This window comes from Ctenopharyngodon idella, chromosome 3, assembly GCF_019924925.1.
Source record: "Ctenopharyngodon idella isolate HZGC_01 chromosome 3, HZGC01, whole genome shotgun sequence".
Classification (NCBI taxonomy): domain Eukaryota; kingdom Metazoa; phylum Chordata; class Actinopteri; order Cypriniformes; family Xenocyprididae; genus Ctenopharyngodon; species Ctenopharyngodon idella.
In genome coordinates this window covers 28,243,511-28,261,272 of record NC_067222.1, presented here as the reverse complement: position 1 = coordinate 28,261,272, position 17,762 = coordinate 28,243,511, and the positions used below count along the sequence as shown (strand labels likewise).

At 37.9% G+C, this 17,762-nt stretch overlaps 1 protein-coding gene across 2 annotated transcripts in view; it reads left to right on the top strand.

Annotated features, from left to right (window-relative positions):
* Window positions 1–16,819, top strand: part of ppfia3 (PTPRF interacting protein alpha 3) — a 41,208-nt gene extending 24,389 nt beyond the window's left edge. For both annotated transcript variants that reach the window (XM_051887561.1, XM_051887560.1), the window contains 12 exons: window positions 43–136; window positions 223–304; window positions 1,465–1,665; window positions 2,173–2,235; window positions 3,532–3,558; window positions 4,480–4,655; window positions 4,912–5,009; window positions 8,443–8,618; window positions 11,269–11,337; window positions 11,603–11,765; window positions 13,182–13,240; window positions 15,383–16,819. In XM_051887561.1, the coding sequence (XP_051743521.1) occupies window positions 43–136; window positions 223–304; window positions 1,465–1,665; window positions 2,173–2,235; window positions 3,532–3,558; window positions 4,480–4,655; window positions 4,912–5,009; window positions 8,443–8,618; window positions 11,269–11,337; window positions 11,603–11,765; window positions 13,182–13,228 (1,196 nt within the window). In that variant the 3' untranslated portion in view covers window positions 13,229–13,240; window positions 15,383–16,819. The remainder of the gene's footprint in view (window positions 1–42; window positions 137–222; window positions 305–1,464; window positions 1,666–2,172; window positions 2,236–3,531; window positions 3,559–4,479; window positions 4,656–4,911; window positions 5,010–8,442; window positions 8,619–11,268; window positions 11,338–11,602; window positions 11,766–13,181; window positions 13,241–15,382) is intronic.
* The last annotated feature ends 943 nt before the right edge of the window (window positions 16,820–17,762 follow it).

Below are 17,762 nucleotides of genomic sequence, written 5' to 3'. Positions count from 1 at the left end.
CTCATTTGTTTGTCACCCTTAACATCTCTGCGTCTCCTGTAGCCTCGACCCCCTCAGATGACCTGGGATCTGTGGATCCCCTCGGACTCACTAAGATGGCCGGTCCGGTGGATAAGGACCGTCGCAGCAAAAAGAAGTAATTTTACTCTCACCATGTGTAGCTTCCTTCACACTCTGTATCTCATTCTTTGTACTGAACGAAAGTCTCTCCCTTTCTTTTAGACATGAGCTGTTGGAGGAGGCATGCCGACAGGGGCTACCCTTTGCATCCTGGGATGGACCCACTGTTGTCTCCTGGCTGGAAGTATGGCTCCATATCTGAGCGTTGCAATGGATATAAAGGGGGCTTGCTTAGTTTTATATTCAGGGCCGACGTGTGCCTATAGGAGAAGCGCAGTCAGGGCGGCAAGAAAGAGAGAGAGTTCATATTTAATTTATTTATTTATTGGACATTCATCTGGAATTATTGCACTTATATCAACGAGTTATCACCCCATTAGTTATTCTTAATCTAAATTAACTTTCCTTCATTCTACCTAGTAGTGCCACTGCCGCCCTGCCCCCACTCCACACTTAGAACATGCAACACCCTGATGTACATCCAAAAATGTCATCAAAGCGAATAAAACTATCTGGAAATGAATACAAAAGATGAAGACTGGAGATGACTAATGATTTTAAAGCCCGACATGCACTTCTGAAAGGTAACGTTAGTCTTAAGAATGTTTGTGTGAGAGAAAGCGGGGGAGAAGTCACGTAGCTCACCTTTGCGTGCGTAATATTTATATAAGCCATCTATTAATATTCATAATATTTATAACCACTACGAAGAGCATGCGCAACTGACGGGATTTCGGTTGTACGAGTACCGCTTGCACACCGTCGCTTCACCCCTACTAGAACTACCACTGATTTGCCGCTTTCCGTGTGTCTCACATTGAAAATGAACTAGAGACTTGGGCTTTCCGCATCTCGTATGAAATTGTCTTTGTCGAATTTGTACTGTTACCGACCCAATTTATCAGCGGCCCACCAGGAATTCTTCAGATGGACACTCCAGGCCTGTACATATACTTATTATCTAATATAATACAGAATTTGCATGTGCAGTTGTACTAGTGGTTGCGTGCTGATTTTTTTATGTTGCAGAATATATGCTTTTAGTGCAATTTTATCAATAAACAAAATATCTAGTCTTTCACATGCATCTTAAAGATCATGTTTAATTATGAGTGTGAAGTGGAGGCGGCACAACAGTGTTTTGCCTAGAGCAGCAGTTAAGCTTGTGTCGGCCTTGTTTATATTGATATATAATATTATGTTTGAAAATATGGCATTATCATCTACTGTCTACTTCCATTTTGTGTTACTTTGATGTCCTGTTAGTTTTGAACTTTCCTAAAGATCACCTCTCTCTCTCTCTCTCTCTCTCTCTCTCTCTCTCTATCTCTCTCTCTCTCTCAGCTGTGGGTGGGCATGCCGGCATGGTACGTGGCAGCATGTCGTGCTAACGTGAAGAGTGGAGCCATCATGGCTAACCTGTCAGACACAGAGATCCAGAGAGAGATCGGCATCAGTAACCCTCTGCACCGCCTCAAACTAAGACTGGCCATTCAAGAGATGGTGTCCCTGACTAGCCCCTCTGCCCCGGCCAGCACACGCTCCGTACGCTCGAATACACTCAAATATTCTCATTTGCAGCATCAAACAATTACAATTCTTTTATAAAATTACAGTGGGTTTCAAAAATCTGAGACCACAAATGAAAAAATTAAAGGAATAGTTCTCACCCAAAAATAAAAAAATTCTCTCATCATTTATGTCACCCTCATGCCATCCCCTGATGCATATGACTTTCTTTCTTCAGATTAACACAAACAAAGATTTTTAGGAAAATAATCCATCTCTGCGAGTCCTTATAACACTACTGAATGGCTTGTTTGATGCTTAAAAAACACAGACCGCAATCGTGACGGTAATCCATATGACCTCAGTGGATGAATCTTAAAGTTTATTAGTTTTAAAATTTTCAAAAGATTTTTAGATTTTGAATTCCATATTTTCATTGTGATCTCAGACTCTTTTTCACCCCACTTTAATATAACAATTCTTATAAACAATAATCCTGATAACTTTATGTGTGTTTTGTGTTGTTTTCTTTTCTTCCCACAGTCAACCAGTAACGTGTGGATGACCCATGCTGAGATGGAGTCCCTGACCGCAGCAACCAAACCAGTTAGTAGCCACACTTTTATATACAGTCAGTACTTGTTAATGTTGCTCTGACTAGGTTACTAGTTTGGGAGAAGTAGAAGTAACAATGTTGAAGCATTTAATTACAAGAATACATTTAAGATAGCAATGGATTTGGACACAAAGGGCCAGATTTACTAACAGCTTGCGTCAGCGCAAACCCTCTTTTGGTGTTACTGATTTACTGAAGACACGCAGTGCAAAATTAGCGCTGAAAAGGCGTGGACTGAGTTGTTTTTGCGGCTGACCTTATTGCATATGCATTTGTAGGAGTTTCCCTTTCAGACACAAAATTTATGGGAGGAGAGTATTTAAATAAATCACGCAACACGATTTACTAATGTTTGCGCTAGTCGGTTTACTGGTATTTACGGCATTATTTAACGCCCACAAAAAGCATGTCCTAACCCATTTTGCGACATGGCTGCAATTGTTGCTGCCAGGATGAGACACCGCAGAGAACAGAGAGCGCATGGTAGAAGGGAGAAAATATTTTCCACTCGTATTAATTTCTTTGGAATGCCAGAGGAAGACGTTATCCCGATGATCATCAGCTCTGCTTATTTGCAACCCAACGCTAATTTGCACTGCTCTTGGTAGATTGCATTGGTCATTATGTAAATGATTTGACTGCATCTGTGTTCTTTAATTTGCGCATCAGATCACGCACAAAATTTGCCACTCCCATCAGCACATTTGTGGAATTGCGTTCTCACGCTAATTTGCTCCGTTTAGTAAATCTGGACCAAAACCTCTTACCCACCATTGATTGCAATTCTGACACAGATATTTTCCTATGATACTGTACTGATCATTCAGTTTTTGTTCTGTATTAATTAGACCATCCTGTTTTTTTCTTCAGTTTTTTTAAATGTACATTTTATCTAGAAAAAAATGAAACGCCACAAGTGTGGGATTGTAAAGCGCTCTGCCCCTTAGTGGACAGTATGAGAGGCGGCATGCGGAGAGAGTGGAGTGATCGGACATGTGTTGATGTGTCTCTCTCTTTCTCTCTCCCCCTCTGTGTGTCTGGCTAGGCTGTAGCGTTGAACATCCTCAACTTTCCCTCTTTTTTCTGTTTCAGTGTGAACTGCTTCCAACTAATGACCCGGTCACTAACAAACTGTTCCTCCCTTTGTACCTCTCTTCCTGCTTTCCCTCTTCATTCTTCTTTCCTCTTCCTGTCCATCGATGTGTCTTTCCTTCTGCCCCTCTGCTGTGTTCCTTATCTCCTCTTCCTCACCTCTCTCCTATCATGCTATCACCTCCGCACACAAGGAGCTGAAAGAGATTAGCTGGGATCAGGTGAGTAACGTCAATACGTCCATTAAACGCTTTCAAAACTGATGGTGCCATCAGATGGCTGAGACTAAATTATCTTAAAGTAAAGCCTAAATGACACACATAGACTCACTGCTGTTTCCTTTTTGATAAATGGAAGGTAGTTCAGAGCTCAAAGGGATAGGATTTTTTCTGCTGGCCTCAAGTCAAATAATATAAATGTCATTTTTTTATTTTAACTTTTTAATTTTCTAAATGTATATTTAATAACAATAATACTAATAATATAAAAAATACAATTTAAAAATAAAATATAAATTTATTAAAAATAAATTTTAAATACATTTATTATTTAATATATTTTTTAATCAAATGTTGCTTTTATTACAAAAGAAGATATGTACTAATAGCTGTAATAGCATTAATAGCATTTTATCCCTGTGTTAAGGTTGTATTATTTACTATTATCGTATTTACTTTATTTTTATATTTTCAGAAGTGCTTTTGTAATTTTTATTAGTTTTTATGTTTCCGTATATCTTTAGTTTTAGTAATTTTAGTATTTCACCTTCAACTTAAGATTTGAAGATGCTGAATTTGTATATTTTATTTAATCTTTTTATTTCATTTACTGAAAATTATTTTAAATATTTTTCATTTTAGTTAACAATAAAAACACAGTTTTATGCTAGGCAAAAAAAAATCCATGTGCATGATCAAAAAAAAAAAAAAGGAATAAATGAATAATAAAAAAAAATAAATAATAAGATTTAGTGCTGATCCAATAAGACAAGTGACAGTTTCATAAACTGGCCTAAACCTTTATTGTTAATCCCTGAAGTTTGGATTTGTAGGCATAAAATACACCTTGCAATGAATGAACTGAAATACAGCTGTGAGATATAACGTGCATTGTTAATGTTTTTTGGCCTTCCTCTGTGGTAGATCCTGGCCTATGGAGATATGAACCATGAGTGGGTGGGCAATGATTGGCTGCCCAGTCTGGGTTTGCCCCAGTACAGAAGCTACTTCATGGAGTCACTGGTGGACGCCCGCATGTTGGACCATCTGACCAAGAAAGAGCTGCGTGGGCAGCTGAAAATGGTGGACAGTTTCCACAGGTGTTTTCTCTCTCCCTCTCCCCATCTGTTAAATGCTGCCACACACTTCATTATTCCTTCTCTTTATCATTCTTAATCTCATTCCATCTAATGCCAATCAATTCTTTTCTTGGTGCAGGTGTGTGTCTTAGGGCCTTTTCTAATCTCTAATGTGCCTAGGGTCAGCTCTTGTAACACTTTGTGAGGGTGGAGTGCCCTAATTAATTTAGATAGCCCCGTGACCTCCATTGACCCTTGCGACCTTTTGACCCCACAGGGTGAGCCTGCATTATGGCATCATGTGCCTGAAACGCCTCAATTATGACCGCAAGGAGCTGGAGAGGAGGAGAGATGAGAGCCAACACCAGAATAAAGGTTATTTTTTTTTATCTGTTCCTTTATCTTTCTTTCCTACTTGCTTGCTGTTGCTAACACAGATGCCCAACATCGAGTATGAGGGCACAGTCCCCTTTTAGGGGGCTTTTCCGGGTTGCAAATGATGCCGGTCCCTAGCATGGCATGCTGATGTCCGTAACACACTTTTAACACTATTTTAGCTTGTAACTATTTATTGAAGGGTTAGTTCACCCAAAAATGAAATTTCTTTCATTAATTACTCACCCTCATGACGTTCCAAACCCATAAGACCTTTCATCTTCGGAACACAAATGAATAAATCTTTGATAAAATCCGATGGCTTTCTCAAGATCCAGAAAGGTACTCAAAACGTATATAAAACAGTTCATGTGACTACAGTGATTCAACCTTAATGTTATGAAGCGACGAGAATACTTTTTGTGCGCCATAAAAACAAAATAATGACTTTATTCAACAATATCTAGTGATGGCCGATTTCAAAACACTGCTTTATGAAGCTTCGAAGCTTCATGAATCTTTTGTTTTGAATCAGTGGTTCGGAGCACCAAAGTCACGTGATTTCAGTAAAAGACTTTGTTACGTCATAAGTGTTTCAAAATTTCAGTGGTTCACCACTGAGGGGCGTGACTTTGGCAGTTTGATGCATGCTCTGAACCACTGATTCGAAACAAAAAATTTGTAAAGCTTCGAAGCTTCATGAAGCAGTGTTCGAAGCAGTGAAATCGGCCATCACTAGATATTGTTGAATAAAGTCCTTATTTTGTTTTTTTGGCGCACAAAAAGTATTCTCATCGCTTTATAATATTAAGGTTGAACCACTGTAGTCACATGAACTGTTTTAAATATGTCTTTAGTAGCTTTCTGGGCATCTGAAAGTGTTAATTATCTTGCTGTCAATGCATATCTTAATTTGTGTTTTGAAGATGAACAAAGGTCTTACAGGTGTGGAACAACATGAGGGTGAGTAATTAATGACAGAGTTTTCGTTTTTGGGTGAACTAACCCTTTAAATATGAATTTTTGATATATACTACCACTCAAATGTTTTGGTTCTGTAAGAATTTTTTTTTAAATAAATGAAAACTTATATTCGCAAAGGTGCATTTAATTGATTAAAGGTGACAGTAAAGACATTTATAATGTTACAAAAGATTTCTACTTCAAATAAATGCTTTTCTTTTGAACTCATCGAAAGAATCCTGAAAAAAATGCATCATGGTTTTCGCACCAAAGGATCATGTGACACTGAAGACTGGAGTAATGATGCTAAAAATTCAGCTTTGCCATCACAGGGATAAAGGGATTCCATTAAAATAGAAAACAGTTATTTTAAATAATTTCACAGTATTACTGTTTTTACTGTATTTTTGTTCAAATGCAGCCTGGTTGAGAATAAGATAAGTAAAAAAATCTCACCGACCCCAAAATTTACATTGTACATTTTTTATTCTTTCCATTACACTAACTACACTGTAGCTCATGCAGGAAGACTGTCCTTCAGTCCTAGTTTTAACAGAAAAACCATGCTGGTCAACTAGCTAAGTTTTGCAGCCTGGTTTATGCCGGTTTAATACTGGCCTAGCTGGTGGATCGATGCCAGCTAGACGAGTACTAAACCAGCCTGACAGAGCATGGAAGTTCATATTGGTCTTAGCTGGTCTAGCAGGAATTTCAGGACATTTTCTGGTGGTTTTCCAAGTTCTGTTTGGGTTTTATCATGTTAATCTTTTGCTTTGCATCATCAATCAAATCATACAGCAGAACAGTCTGATAAACACAATGTACAAAAGGGAAAAAGCAACAGCAGTCACCCGTGGAATGTACAGTTCATCAAAACATGGGACAGTCAATGAGAATATGGCACAGAGAGAGAGGAAGGGTGTTTACACAGAGTGCATTTGTTAATAATAACATACATTACCAGTAATGACGTCTGGAAAGCGTTGAGCGGCCCAACCTTCCATTATGCACAGGATTCAATGGCACAATAGAGATTTCACATTTGAAGAGCAACTGATCAAAGCACAATGCACAGATTGCATTATTAATCTCACAGTTGTGAGTTGCTTTAAAGGTGCAGTTACCGCCTCATTCAGTACCTTGATTAGAAGCAGATGCCTTCGCTGATCTAGAAGTTATTCATCGCATAGCAACACAGATGCCTTCATGCCATTTGAGACTATATTAAGCATGAGTGAATAACTTTGCATGCTAACATCTCTCCCCACTGTAGAGCAGGGATATTTTTGTGTGCATTTCTACTGTACATACAAAGTGAATCTTTAAAAACACTGTTAAATGTAATCTTTAGTGAATATCTAAATTAGCTTTCAATCTGCACATTATAATGTTGTAATTCTTAATGTACCTGCAGTATTTCAAACAATTGATTTAGAATTTTAATATCCCCTTGCAGAATATGCATTAAGAGCCGGTGGGTGTAAACTTTTTTTAATTTGATGACTGGGTAAATTGTACTTATTTTGTAAATATCTCACGTAGCTTAAAGGATAGAATGAAAAAAATAAATAAATCTTTAAACAAAATCAGAAAAATGCACACCCCCCAGCTCTTAATGCACCGTGTTGCCATCTTGAGCATCAGTGAATGTTTCCATCTTTTGTAATAGTTGTCTATTAGTCCCTCAGTTGTCCTCAGTGTGAGAAGATGGATCTCAAAACCAAAACGTCAAAATAATTTTTCTTAAGAACAGTGGGCAGTTTAACTACTCAAGACAAACAAGGGACTCATGAACAGCTATCATAAAACATAAAAACAGTTGATGATCATCCAGGTAACAACACACAGTGTTAAGATTCAAGGGTATGCAAACTTTTGAACTGGTTTGTGTAAATTCAGTTATTATTTTGTCTTGTGGACTATGTGTTAACATCTGCTTATTGTTAATCAGCTTATTCAGGACAGTACTAAATAAAAAATAACTATTTTTATGATCCCTCTTATTTTGTTAATATTATTAACATCTTGTATATTTTGCAGTGGGTATGTAAACTATTGAGCAGAACTAAATGCCGTTATCTGAAGCTGTGAGGGTGTTTCTTATATTTACACCATTATATTAACACTGTAAATGACTCTGGAGGAATGGTTTGACTGTATGCCATGATTGCATTCCTTCCTTTAAACTTTGGTTTGGAGAAGCTGAGTCAACAAAACACATGCAAAGCCCCTGGAATACCCTGGAAATACAAAACAGAGACAAAGACTTTGTCTGAAACAAAACCATGTGTGTCCAAATGTGCATGGGCCATAAGAGGTCCATCTAAAATATCAGAAGCAGCTGAAACAAAAGTTGAAATCCACAAGCATCACCCAAGATGGAAATTGATCATTATCCTGTGATAATGATCAGCGGTTAACGCCCGCCTGGAATTCTATTCATAGTCCAGCCCTTGTGTTTCCTCTGTAGATGTGATGGTGTGGTCGAACGAGCGTGTGATGTGCTGGGTGCAGTCCATCGGCTTGAAGGAGTATGCAGATAATCTGACTGAGAGCGGTGTGCATGGTGCTCTGCTCGCCCTGGACGACACCTTTGACTACACTGACCTCGCCCTGCTTCTGCAGATACCCAATCAGAACACACAGGTACAATGAAAAGACTGTTTGCAAATATATAGATCTTTTACACAAAGCAGTTTCAAAGCAGTTTCACAGTAATAAACAGCAAAATGATGATCAATGATGCATTTTTTTTTTTGTAATACAGTTAATTTATGCATACAAATAAATCCAATCAAAAATCCAAAATTCCATTTTTGTATGATAAAAATTAGTTTTCATTGAAACTCAACCTGTCACATATGAAGGAAACACACTGTCTGCATTTTTAGATGGAAACAAGATGCAAAAATAACAAAAAAAATTATAAAGTGGATACATTTTACACCCTAACCCTAACAAATGGGAAGAAAGCATTAATTTATTTGCATATTGTTTTTGCGAAATTGCGATTTATTTTTTTATTTTTTTATTTTTTTCTTAAAGGTGCAATAGGTGATTCTCTACAGAAACATTTTTTGTTATACTGGTTGAAAGTCTACACATATCCTGATAGCAATCACTCTATTAAACGGTCTAAATGTATTTTTAGAAATATATATCGTCTGTGGAAGGCGTAGGACCATAAAATGTAGATCCAATCATTATATTCGGTCCGAATTAAAAAATACTATGTTCTACTTGTCTGTCAAGTGTCAACAAATGTTTTCACATAACCTCACACACCCAGTTTGCGCAGACATCATATGTCATCAGCACGTTTCATGCTATGCAGTTTATGTAGACAGACATCAGTCACGGAGCACCGCAAACAAACAGCAGCCATCTTTTTACAATTCCTACCGAATCAAAACAACAAGCTTGTGCTGTGTTCACACCATAACTACCATAATTAAGAGATGGCAATCCGTGACCGGAGCTGTTCACGTCCTCAAACTCAGAATATATATGCGTTTCAATGTCAGCAGCATCAATACTGAAATGAATCTGCAGCAGTCAGGTACAAGCTCTCCAAGTTGTTTACGTTTACTTTATTTGGTTGTTAAGTCTGACCTCAGGCGGCAGTGCGTCCGGGTCCAAACTCTCAATCTCCTACCACAAGAAAACAACAAATGGTGCTAATATACACACACGATGTGGTGTAATACTACCAAAAATTATAACCATAACCTTTATCTCCATACCAAAATCCCAGATGGCCAGACAGTGATTCATCTTTTATAAATCGTTAAAATAATAATGTCTGTGACGCTGTGAGCACGGAGACTGTTGTGTAGACTGTAAGTATTTTAAATGTTTAACTTTTTAAAATGTTAAATGTTTAATATATATAAATAGCGCTCATAAACGGCCATCGAGATGGCATTCTCAAGTGAAACAAGTCGAGGCTTGGACCCAGAAACGGCGTTGCTTGCGTCATGACTTAACAAGCGGATTGTAATTGCTCAGTCACTTATTCTTCTTCTCCGAAATGAATCTTATTTTTGAGGGTCCAAACATGCTCGAAAACTCATGAAACTTTGCACACGCGTCAGAAGTTGTGAAAATTTACGTCTGAGTATTAGGTGTGGCAAAATGGCTCGATAGCGCCACCTACAAAATTTCAATTAAGTGCCTTTCACGTTTCAGGTACAGGTATGAAATTTGGTGCACACATGTAACAGCCCAATACCTACAAAAATGTCCCTTGGTGCAAAATCTGAAAACCCAACAGGAAGTCAGATATTTAGAATTTTCTCTGCAAAATTTTTGCCATTTCCAGGTGTTGTACTTTAACGAACTTCTCCTAGAGATTTTATCAGATCAACATCATATTTGGTCAGTCTAATCTAAAGGCCGTTGTGACGTTAAATTGCGAAGATCTTGAGTTTTCACTGAAGGGCGTGTCCGTGGCGGCCTGACAAAGTTCGATGTTTTGCCATGAAACAGGAAGTTGTTGTAACAACATACAATGTCCGATCTGCCCCAAACTTCACATGTTTGATAATAGTCCTGGCCTGAAGACATCTATATGCCCATATTCAGTTATAGTCAAAGCGCCACCTGCTGGCAGCAGGAAGTGTGGTGCATCAAAATGACTTTGCCATATTTCTCCTCTATTTGCTTAAAAGAATATCGCCCACTGTTCACTGTTTTCATAAGGCCACCAGGTGACGGTGAGCCCGGGTGCTTGCAGCTTTAATTATTATTGTATTGTTATGTGCTTTGAGACCTAAGGTAGTTTAACGCTGTCTCTTGTGATGCTTTTCCAAGAGCAGCTGTGTGTGTGTGCGTTCCTCTGTTTTAGGGGAAGCGTGGCTTTGGATGGCGATTTGCAAGGAGGGTGGGATCATATGCTTTCAATGCTAGCAGGTTAACGTTAGCATTTCCCAGATCACCTACTGCACCTTTAAATTAAATTTGCAACTTGAATGCAAACATAGCTAATGGTACTAATATTAATGTGCTTGCAACATCAATAAAACATTTTTCATGACAACATTTTCAAAACAACATTTACCATTTGTTTTCTTTAAATAAGGAAATACTTATATATCAACAATCTTTATATTTATATATACAGGGAGTCTATTTATACAGTAGATGTATTTTTAAGTAGACAGGCTGCATGAAAAAAACCCTGTTGATTCATCAAGTCTCAAAACGATAAGAGCTTCATGGATGAAAGCAGCGACTACTCATTACTCGTGACCGGTCTGGGTTGATTACATGTGAGCTATGTTTATTCCACATCCAGGCACGACAACTTCTGGAGAAAGAATATAACTCCCTCATCGCCATGGGAACAGAGAGGAGGCCAGACGAGGTGAGCACCATGGGACATGAACACAGCTGGATGTTAATCATTCTTTACCTCCCACCACTGAAATACACACTGTAGTATAAAGACACTCCTCTTACAGGGTTATTGTACTTTTTAGATTTCATAGCCAGTTTGAACATTCAGCTGCATTTTGTATTGAAATGACATGGATGATAATTCAATTCATAAGAATTTTGTGATCTGACTGGACTTACTGACATTGGTTACACTCCTCAAAGCGCTGATGTTATGTCTTCTCGTCCTCTAGGATGGCACCAAGACGTTCACCCGCTCCCCTTCATGGAGGAAGATGTTCCGGGAGAAAGATCTGAGGGGAGTGACCTCTGACTCCTCAGAGACCTTGCCTGCTAACTTCCGTGCCTCAGCCATCTCTACCCCCTCAGTCACCCTGAGGAAGGTCCAGAGCGATGGTGAGCTCGCACAGCCTCCTCTATGAGCCCACACTTTTTCATTTTAATAATCTCATTAATAATGGGATTTTTATGCTCTGAATTATTAGAAGATCGATTGACTAAGGGCCTGTTTACACCTGGTCACTTCATGCGTGTTTACTGATTGGATAGCTATCCCTTTTTGTTAAAACTGATCCATTTACATCACAAAACGAATATAAATCCGATTTTCAATTCCTGCGCTATATGCAAATTTAACGGAGTTTACTTCAACGAAAGCAACAGATATGAGCTGCATTTTATTTATCATCAGCTAAATTCAAGATCAAATACAGCAATAGGAGAGAGAGCGGCATCAGCACTGGTAAGATCATTTAGTCATTACTTTTAATGAAGATGATTGTGTGATGAGCGTCTGCGATTTACTTTCAGTTCCATTTGTGGCAGTTTGCGAGTCAACTTGCTGAAAAGATACTCGGCTACTCATCTGTGGCAACGCGTGTTGCAGTAGCTCTGTCATACGGTATCTGGCTATAACATGTCATATAGCCTGAAACACGCTCTCACACATTTATTTTTTAACAATTTGCGAGTAAAATATACAAATGTGGTCCAGTTTTGTCTGGAATGTGCACCAAACCACCTCCTGAAGTGGTTTGAGTGATCAAATTTTTATTGAAAACGTCTTGAAAGCGCTTCGGAGGGCATTTACACCTGGTCTTTTCATGACTGGATAGATATCCAATCAGTGAAAATGCATGAAGTGACCAGGTGTAAACAGGCCCTAAGTAGATATAGCTTCAGTATGTGGAGATATTTGTAGAGATAATTTGATCGGTGTGTGCATGTAATACAACGTACTAACATAAATATTACAGCACACAAGTGATCAGTAAGCAGACATACAGTGCATTATACAACTCCACAGCAGATATATATGAAGGTTACTTCCTGATAAATTTGTGTAATTACAAATTCTTGAAATGGAACAAAATCATGTGAAAAGTCATGTCAACATTTATTTATTTATTTATTTATATACATAAAAAGCAACAGCAGTTGACCCAAAGTGCTGCACAAAGTAGAAAAAAAATAGTAAATTTTAATAAATTCTCAAATAAAAAAAGAAAAAATTTTAATAAAATAGGAAAGAATACCATAATTCAGATATGAAACTATAAATAAGAGTAAAACTTATTAAAGGAAAGACTACTGAAAAAATTACCAGGATAGAGACCCAAAGGTAAACAAGGCTTTGTGGAAATCCCCACAATTAGGTCTAAAATATCTTTATGACTGTTTGTTGATGCTCAGATATACGTTGTTAAAACCTTTCCTTATGAGAAAGTGGTCGGGAGTGAAAGCTGTATAATGCTGTTTAGAAGAAAAAGAATTACAACTAAATCTCTCACTGGTCTGTCTCTGTCTTTCCAGCATCTCCAAGGGCAGAGTCTGGCTCAGTGAGGACCTACTCCTGTTGAGGGACTGCAAAGGTGAGGCATGCCTAACTAGCTTTTTTTATTTTTCAATTTTATATATATATATATATATATACAGTTCTGTGCAAAAGTCTTAGGCCACCATTAGATGTTATGTTTGCAATGGTATAATGAATATATATAATTATTTCTCAGTCTCTTTATTAGAATATAACCAGAAAATACAGGAAATTCGTATGCAGTATTAAAGGTGGGGTAAGTAGATTTTCAAAAACACTGTTTGGAAGTTAGTCAGGCCGACACCAACAACAAACGTGTAGCCAATCAGCATTAGAGGGTGTATGACGATCGAGAAGACAGAACGAGCAAGAGGCAGATTTGAATAAAAACTGCAGAAAAAGAGATAAGAGATAAGACACAATACAAAAGAGCTCAAAAGAATATCACTGGAATGAAGGTTTATGACTGGGCAAGATCTTTAGGACCCGCATTAATATTAGAAAAGCTTTCCAGTGCTGGAGAGAGCTAAGCGGGAAGGCCTGAAAACAGACGCCGAGGCTGCTTTGATTCCGCTTCACATGTGAGTAACACTGGATTTGAGTGTCAAGATTGTCTGGAGCTGCTGTGCTGTTGGCGACTATCAATGAACACTTGTTTGTATTTACACTTGTGTACTGTAGGCTACGTTCATTTTTTTGTGCCTCCTTATCGTTCGATTATTATCATCTGCACTTTATTTTTCGTGAAGCGTTTTGTTGTGCGTCAGCTGTGATAAACAGACATCCACTCTTGCATTGCGTGTGTAACAGAGGCCAGATAGTGAGAGTTGAGCAGGTAAACCACTGCACACTGACGACCGCTAGAGAATGAGGTGTTTAGCGTCATTGTTAGTGCACTCACCTCGCATGCCAGCAGCGGACGGGCCGGGGTTTGAGACCGACTCGGAGCAGGGTGGTTAGGATTGGAGGGTGAGTTTTGGAGGCGGAGCAATGAAGAGAGGGGTGGGTTTGTTTGGGTTGATTTCAAATATCAACAATGTCCAACAGTGTTTTTGAAAACCTACTTATCCCACCTTTAAACAGAAAAACCCCCCAGAAAAAATGACTTCTATAGGCTAAAGTAGCAAATATTTAGTGACCTCCCCTTACATTTGAGCAATAGCAGGAAACCGGCTTTATTAAACCTAAATAGAATGGAAAAGGGAAGGCCAAGAGAACTTTCAGAATCTGATGAGTTTCTCAGATTTTCTTCTTTGAGAAAATGGAAGTCCAGTAGGTCACGCTAAATACTTATTTTTGTTTAAAGAAGAATTTTTTTGTTTTTTTTAATTTGTGTACATATTTCCTGTATTTTCTGTTTGTATCGTTATAAAGACCTCAAATATCAATATGGATTGATCATTAAAACATTGCTAAAACAACAAAGCTGGTGGTGGCCTAAGACTTTTGCACAGTATCATATATATATATATATATATATATATATATATATATATAATAAAAATATTAATATATAATAAAAATATATATATATAATATATAATAAAAAAAAAAATAATGTTCACTAGCTGTAGCCCACAAGATTTAGACTTTCTAAATCTAGAAAGCTGAACAGAAAAGGATAAAGATAAAAGTATTTAATGAGCATGCCAATGATTACCCTCTGTGTTGATGCTTGTACATACAGAAATCACAAAAATTCACTCATTTACGAGTTTGAGCAAACACTTTTAGCATTCTGTTGGGTTTCCTTACAGGGCCATAATGGAGTTGACCCCTCCTCCATATTTTTCATGCTCTTTATATGTCTTGTGTCGTAAAACTTGGTTTGGAAAGGATGTTTCTTTTCATGTTTTTATTGTGATTCATCATGTGCTTTGGGTTTGTGGTTGTGTGTGAATCGTTATCAGACGCACGGAATTGGCGCCAGCAGAACTTTGTAGGATATGGACGCCCGTCATTCACAAACACACTTTGTATGATAAAGCTTTCAGCTATCAATAGTGTAGTGCACTCAGCTCATTTAACATATTTTACCTTGTTTAAAAAGCACAGTTCTTCCCAAAATGAGCTCAGAAAAAATAAAAAACAGTCTGCAGCTTCCATCTGGGATCGGTCATTGTTGATGCTTTTTCTTGGCTCAACTTCAGTACACAAAATCGTGACAATGTGTTGTAATTCTGTCTCTCGCACACAGGAGGCGCCGTTGTCAGAGAGCTGGAACCGGCTTTACATTTCATTCACGGGGAGGAGGGGGGATAAGCAGAAAAAAAGCAATGAATATATACATTTATAAATATAACTCTACTGGTCTGACCATTCTGCAATAACAGAAGAGGGATGAAGAAAGAGGGGGAAAAAAGAGCAAAAAAAGGACAAAAGACATGAAGAATGTATGACACAAGAGAGTGGTAAGAAATGGGATGGTTGGAGGAATCGGATGACTGTTTAATCTTTCTTTCTGTCGTTCTCTCTTCTCACTTCCTGTGTCTGTGCTGATGGGACATCTGTAGATGAACTCTCTTGTCTTTCCGTCCTTCGTTTCAATGGCGCTGCCCGCAGCCCTAGTTCCTCAGAATGGCTTTCACTGACTGCCTGCAATTGGTCTCTTGAGTCTCTCGAGAGCAAAGGATGTTTGTGGCAACTCAACCTGGACTTCAGGGATGTTTACATACGGTGAGGTTCAGAGAAAGCGTACTTAAGAGCACAGTCGAGGGGCCAGGCTGTGAGGCCAAGACTTCGCTGTATGTGTTTCTCAATCAGGAGAGCGAGCACAAGCTGAGAAAGACAGACGCACCGAGAGCTACACGTGAGGCTGCAAAGGGCACAATTCTTGCTCAGTTACTACTAGGTGTTTTTTTTGTTTGTTTTTTTTCAAACATTTAGATTAAAGACGAAAGCTCAGCAGAAAGAGTCAGCAAACAAAGGGAAGCTGGTGGTTGCGGATAGATAGAAACTGGGAGATGAAGCGAGAGGGAAGATGCTTGCGGACAAAGCAAGTGACCAGCAGAAATGAGTCCTGATGGACAGAATCATTCTAACAACGCAAGCCATAAAAGACAACAAGAGGTGAACCGAGGAGGAGAAACAGGGGGGACGGGGAGGGAGGGAGGGAGGGTCAAGGGGAAAACAAGTGAGAGAAATCGTTTAGCTTCTGTGTTGCGATGCATGTCAAACAACCAAGACGACAACGAACTAAAACTTTCGGGGAATAAGACAATATGAAGTTAAAAATAAAAATTATGTGTACATTAACATATGAGGTTAAGAGCTTGGGGAACAATTTGTAAAATGTGTGTATTTTCATTTTTATTTTTTATTTTTATGATAACTATATTTATTTTCTTTATGTATGTATTGAATAACTGTATGTACATGTTCATTTAATAATTCTGACTGTAATTTAATTTATCTAGTTTAAAGCGTAAATATGAAATATTAAAAACATGGTCATTAAAATATGCTACTTGTATGTGTAAATTTTGACAACAAAATTGTGTTATGATTTAAAAACAAACCATTACTGTTGATGAGGATGACAGTGATTCAAATTGAAAATGATGTCTGCAAAATAAACAATAATGATAATGATGAAAATCAAAATAAAATAAAGTGTTCCTAATGGTACTAAAGATTTCAGTGTGCTCGTGATTTTGAGATGCTAGTTTGTTGAAAGGGGGGGTGTGTGAGGTGAGATTATTTGAATCTGACAACTGCAAATCAGTGTACTTCCTGTTTTTTTTATTACAAAACAGACTACAACCATTTGTGTTTTGCTAAATCCCCTCTCGCTCCTCCATCTACTTTGTAAAAAACATGTTCATATACACAAGTATCTACCTTACAAAGATTACATAATACTTTATTACAATTACTCAATGTGAAAACTGACATCAAACCCTGTGGACTGATCTCCATAGCTTTCTTAATACAGTAACCAGGGAATCGGACTACAGTTCATTTCATTCAACACTCGTTTTTTTGACTGTATGTCTGACATTGGATGAGTGAACAGTACATGGGTGAACCAAAATGTAGCTGACACTGAAACCCATAAGGCACATGTTTTGGGACAGGCATTTGAAGGACACCTACGAGACAGCCTTCATATGCAGTTACAAATTCTGCTGACACTAAACACCTCAATCATTTTTTGTTGTTATAAATACACATATATTTGCATGATGTATATGTTTCACATATTGTACATTTATAAAGAAATATATTAATATCAAGTACTTAGGCTTACATACTAACTCAAAAGTAATAACTTATTGTCTGTAAACTATAGATGCAATAAAACAAATGTAACACAGTATATGAAAAGAATAGGTTAAAAAAAGATCTCAGTATTGAGGTTTTCTTGTTTGAATTGACACACTGGCCTAGTGAGGCGTGGACGAACCGGAGGGATGACAGCAGAGAGAAGGGACTCATCATGGAACACAAAAAACGTTGATAATGTCATGAATTATTTGTGAATTTCAGTCTGATCCTCACACAAAACTATCACATGGCTTTTGAAGTTCACTCATATTACTATGAATAGGAGAAACTGACATGCTTCACACTTACAT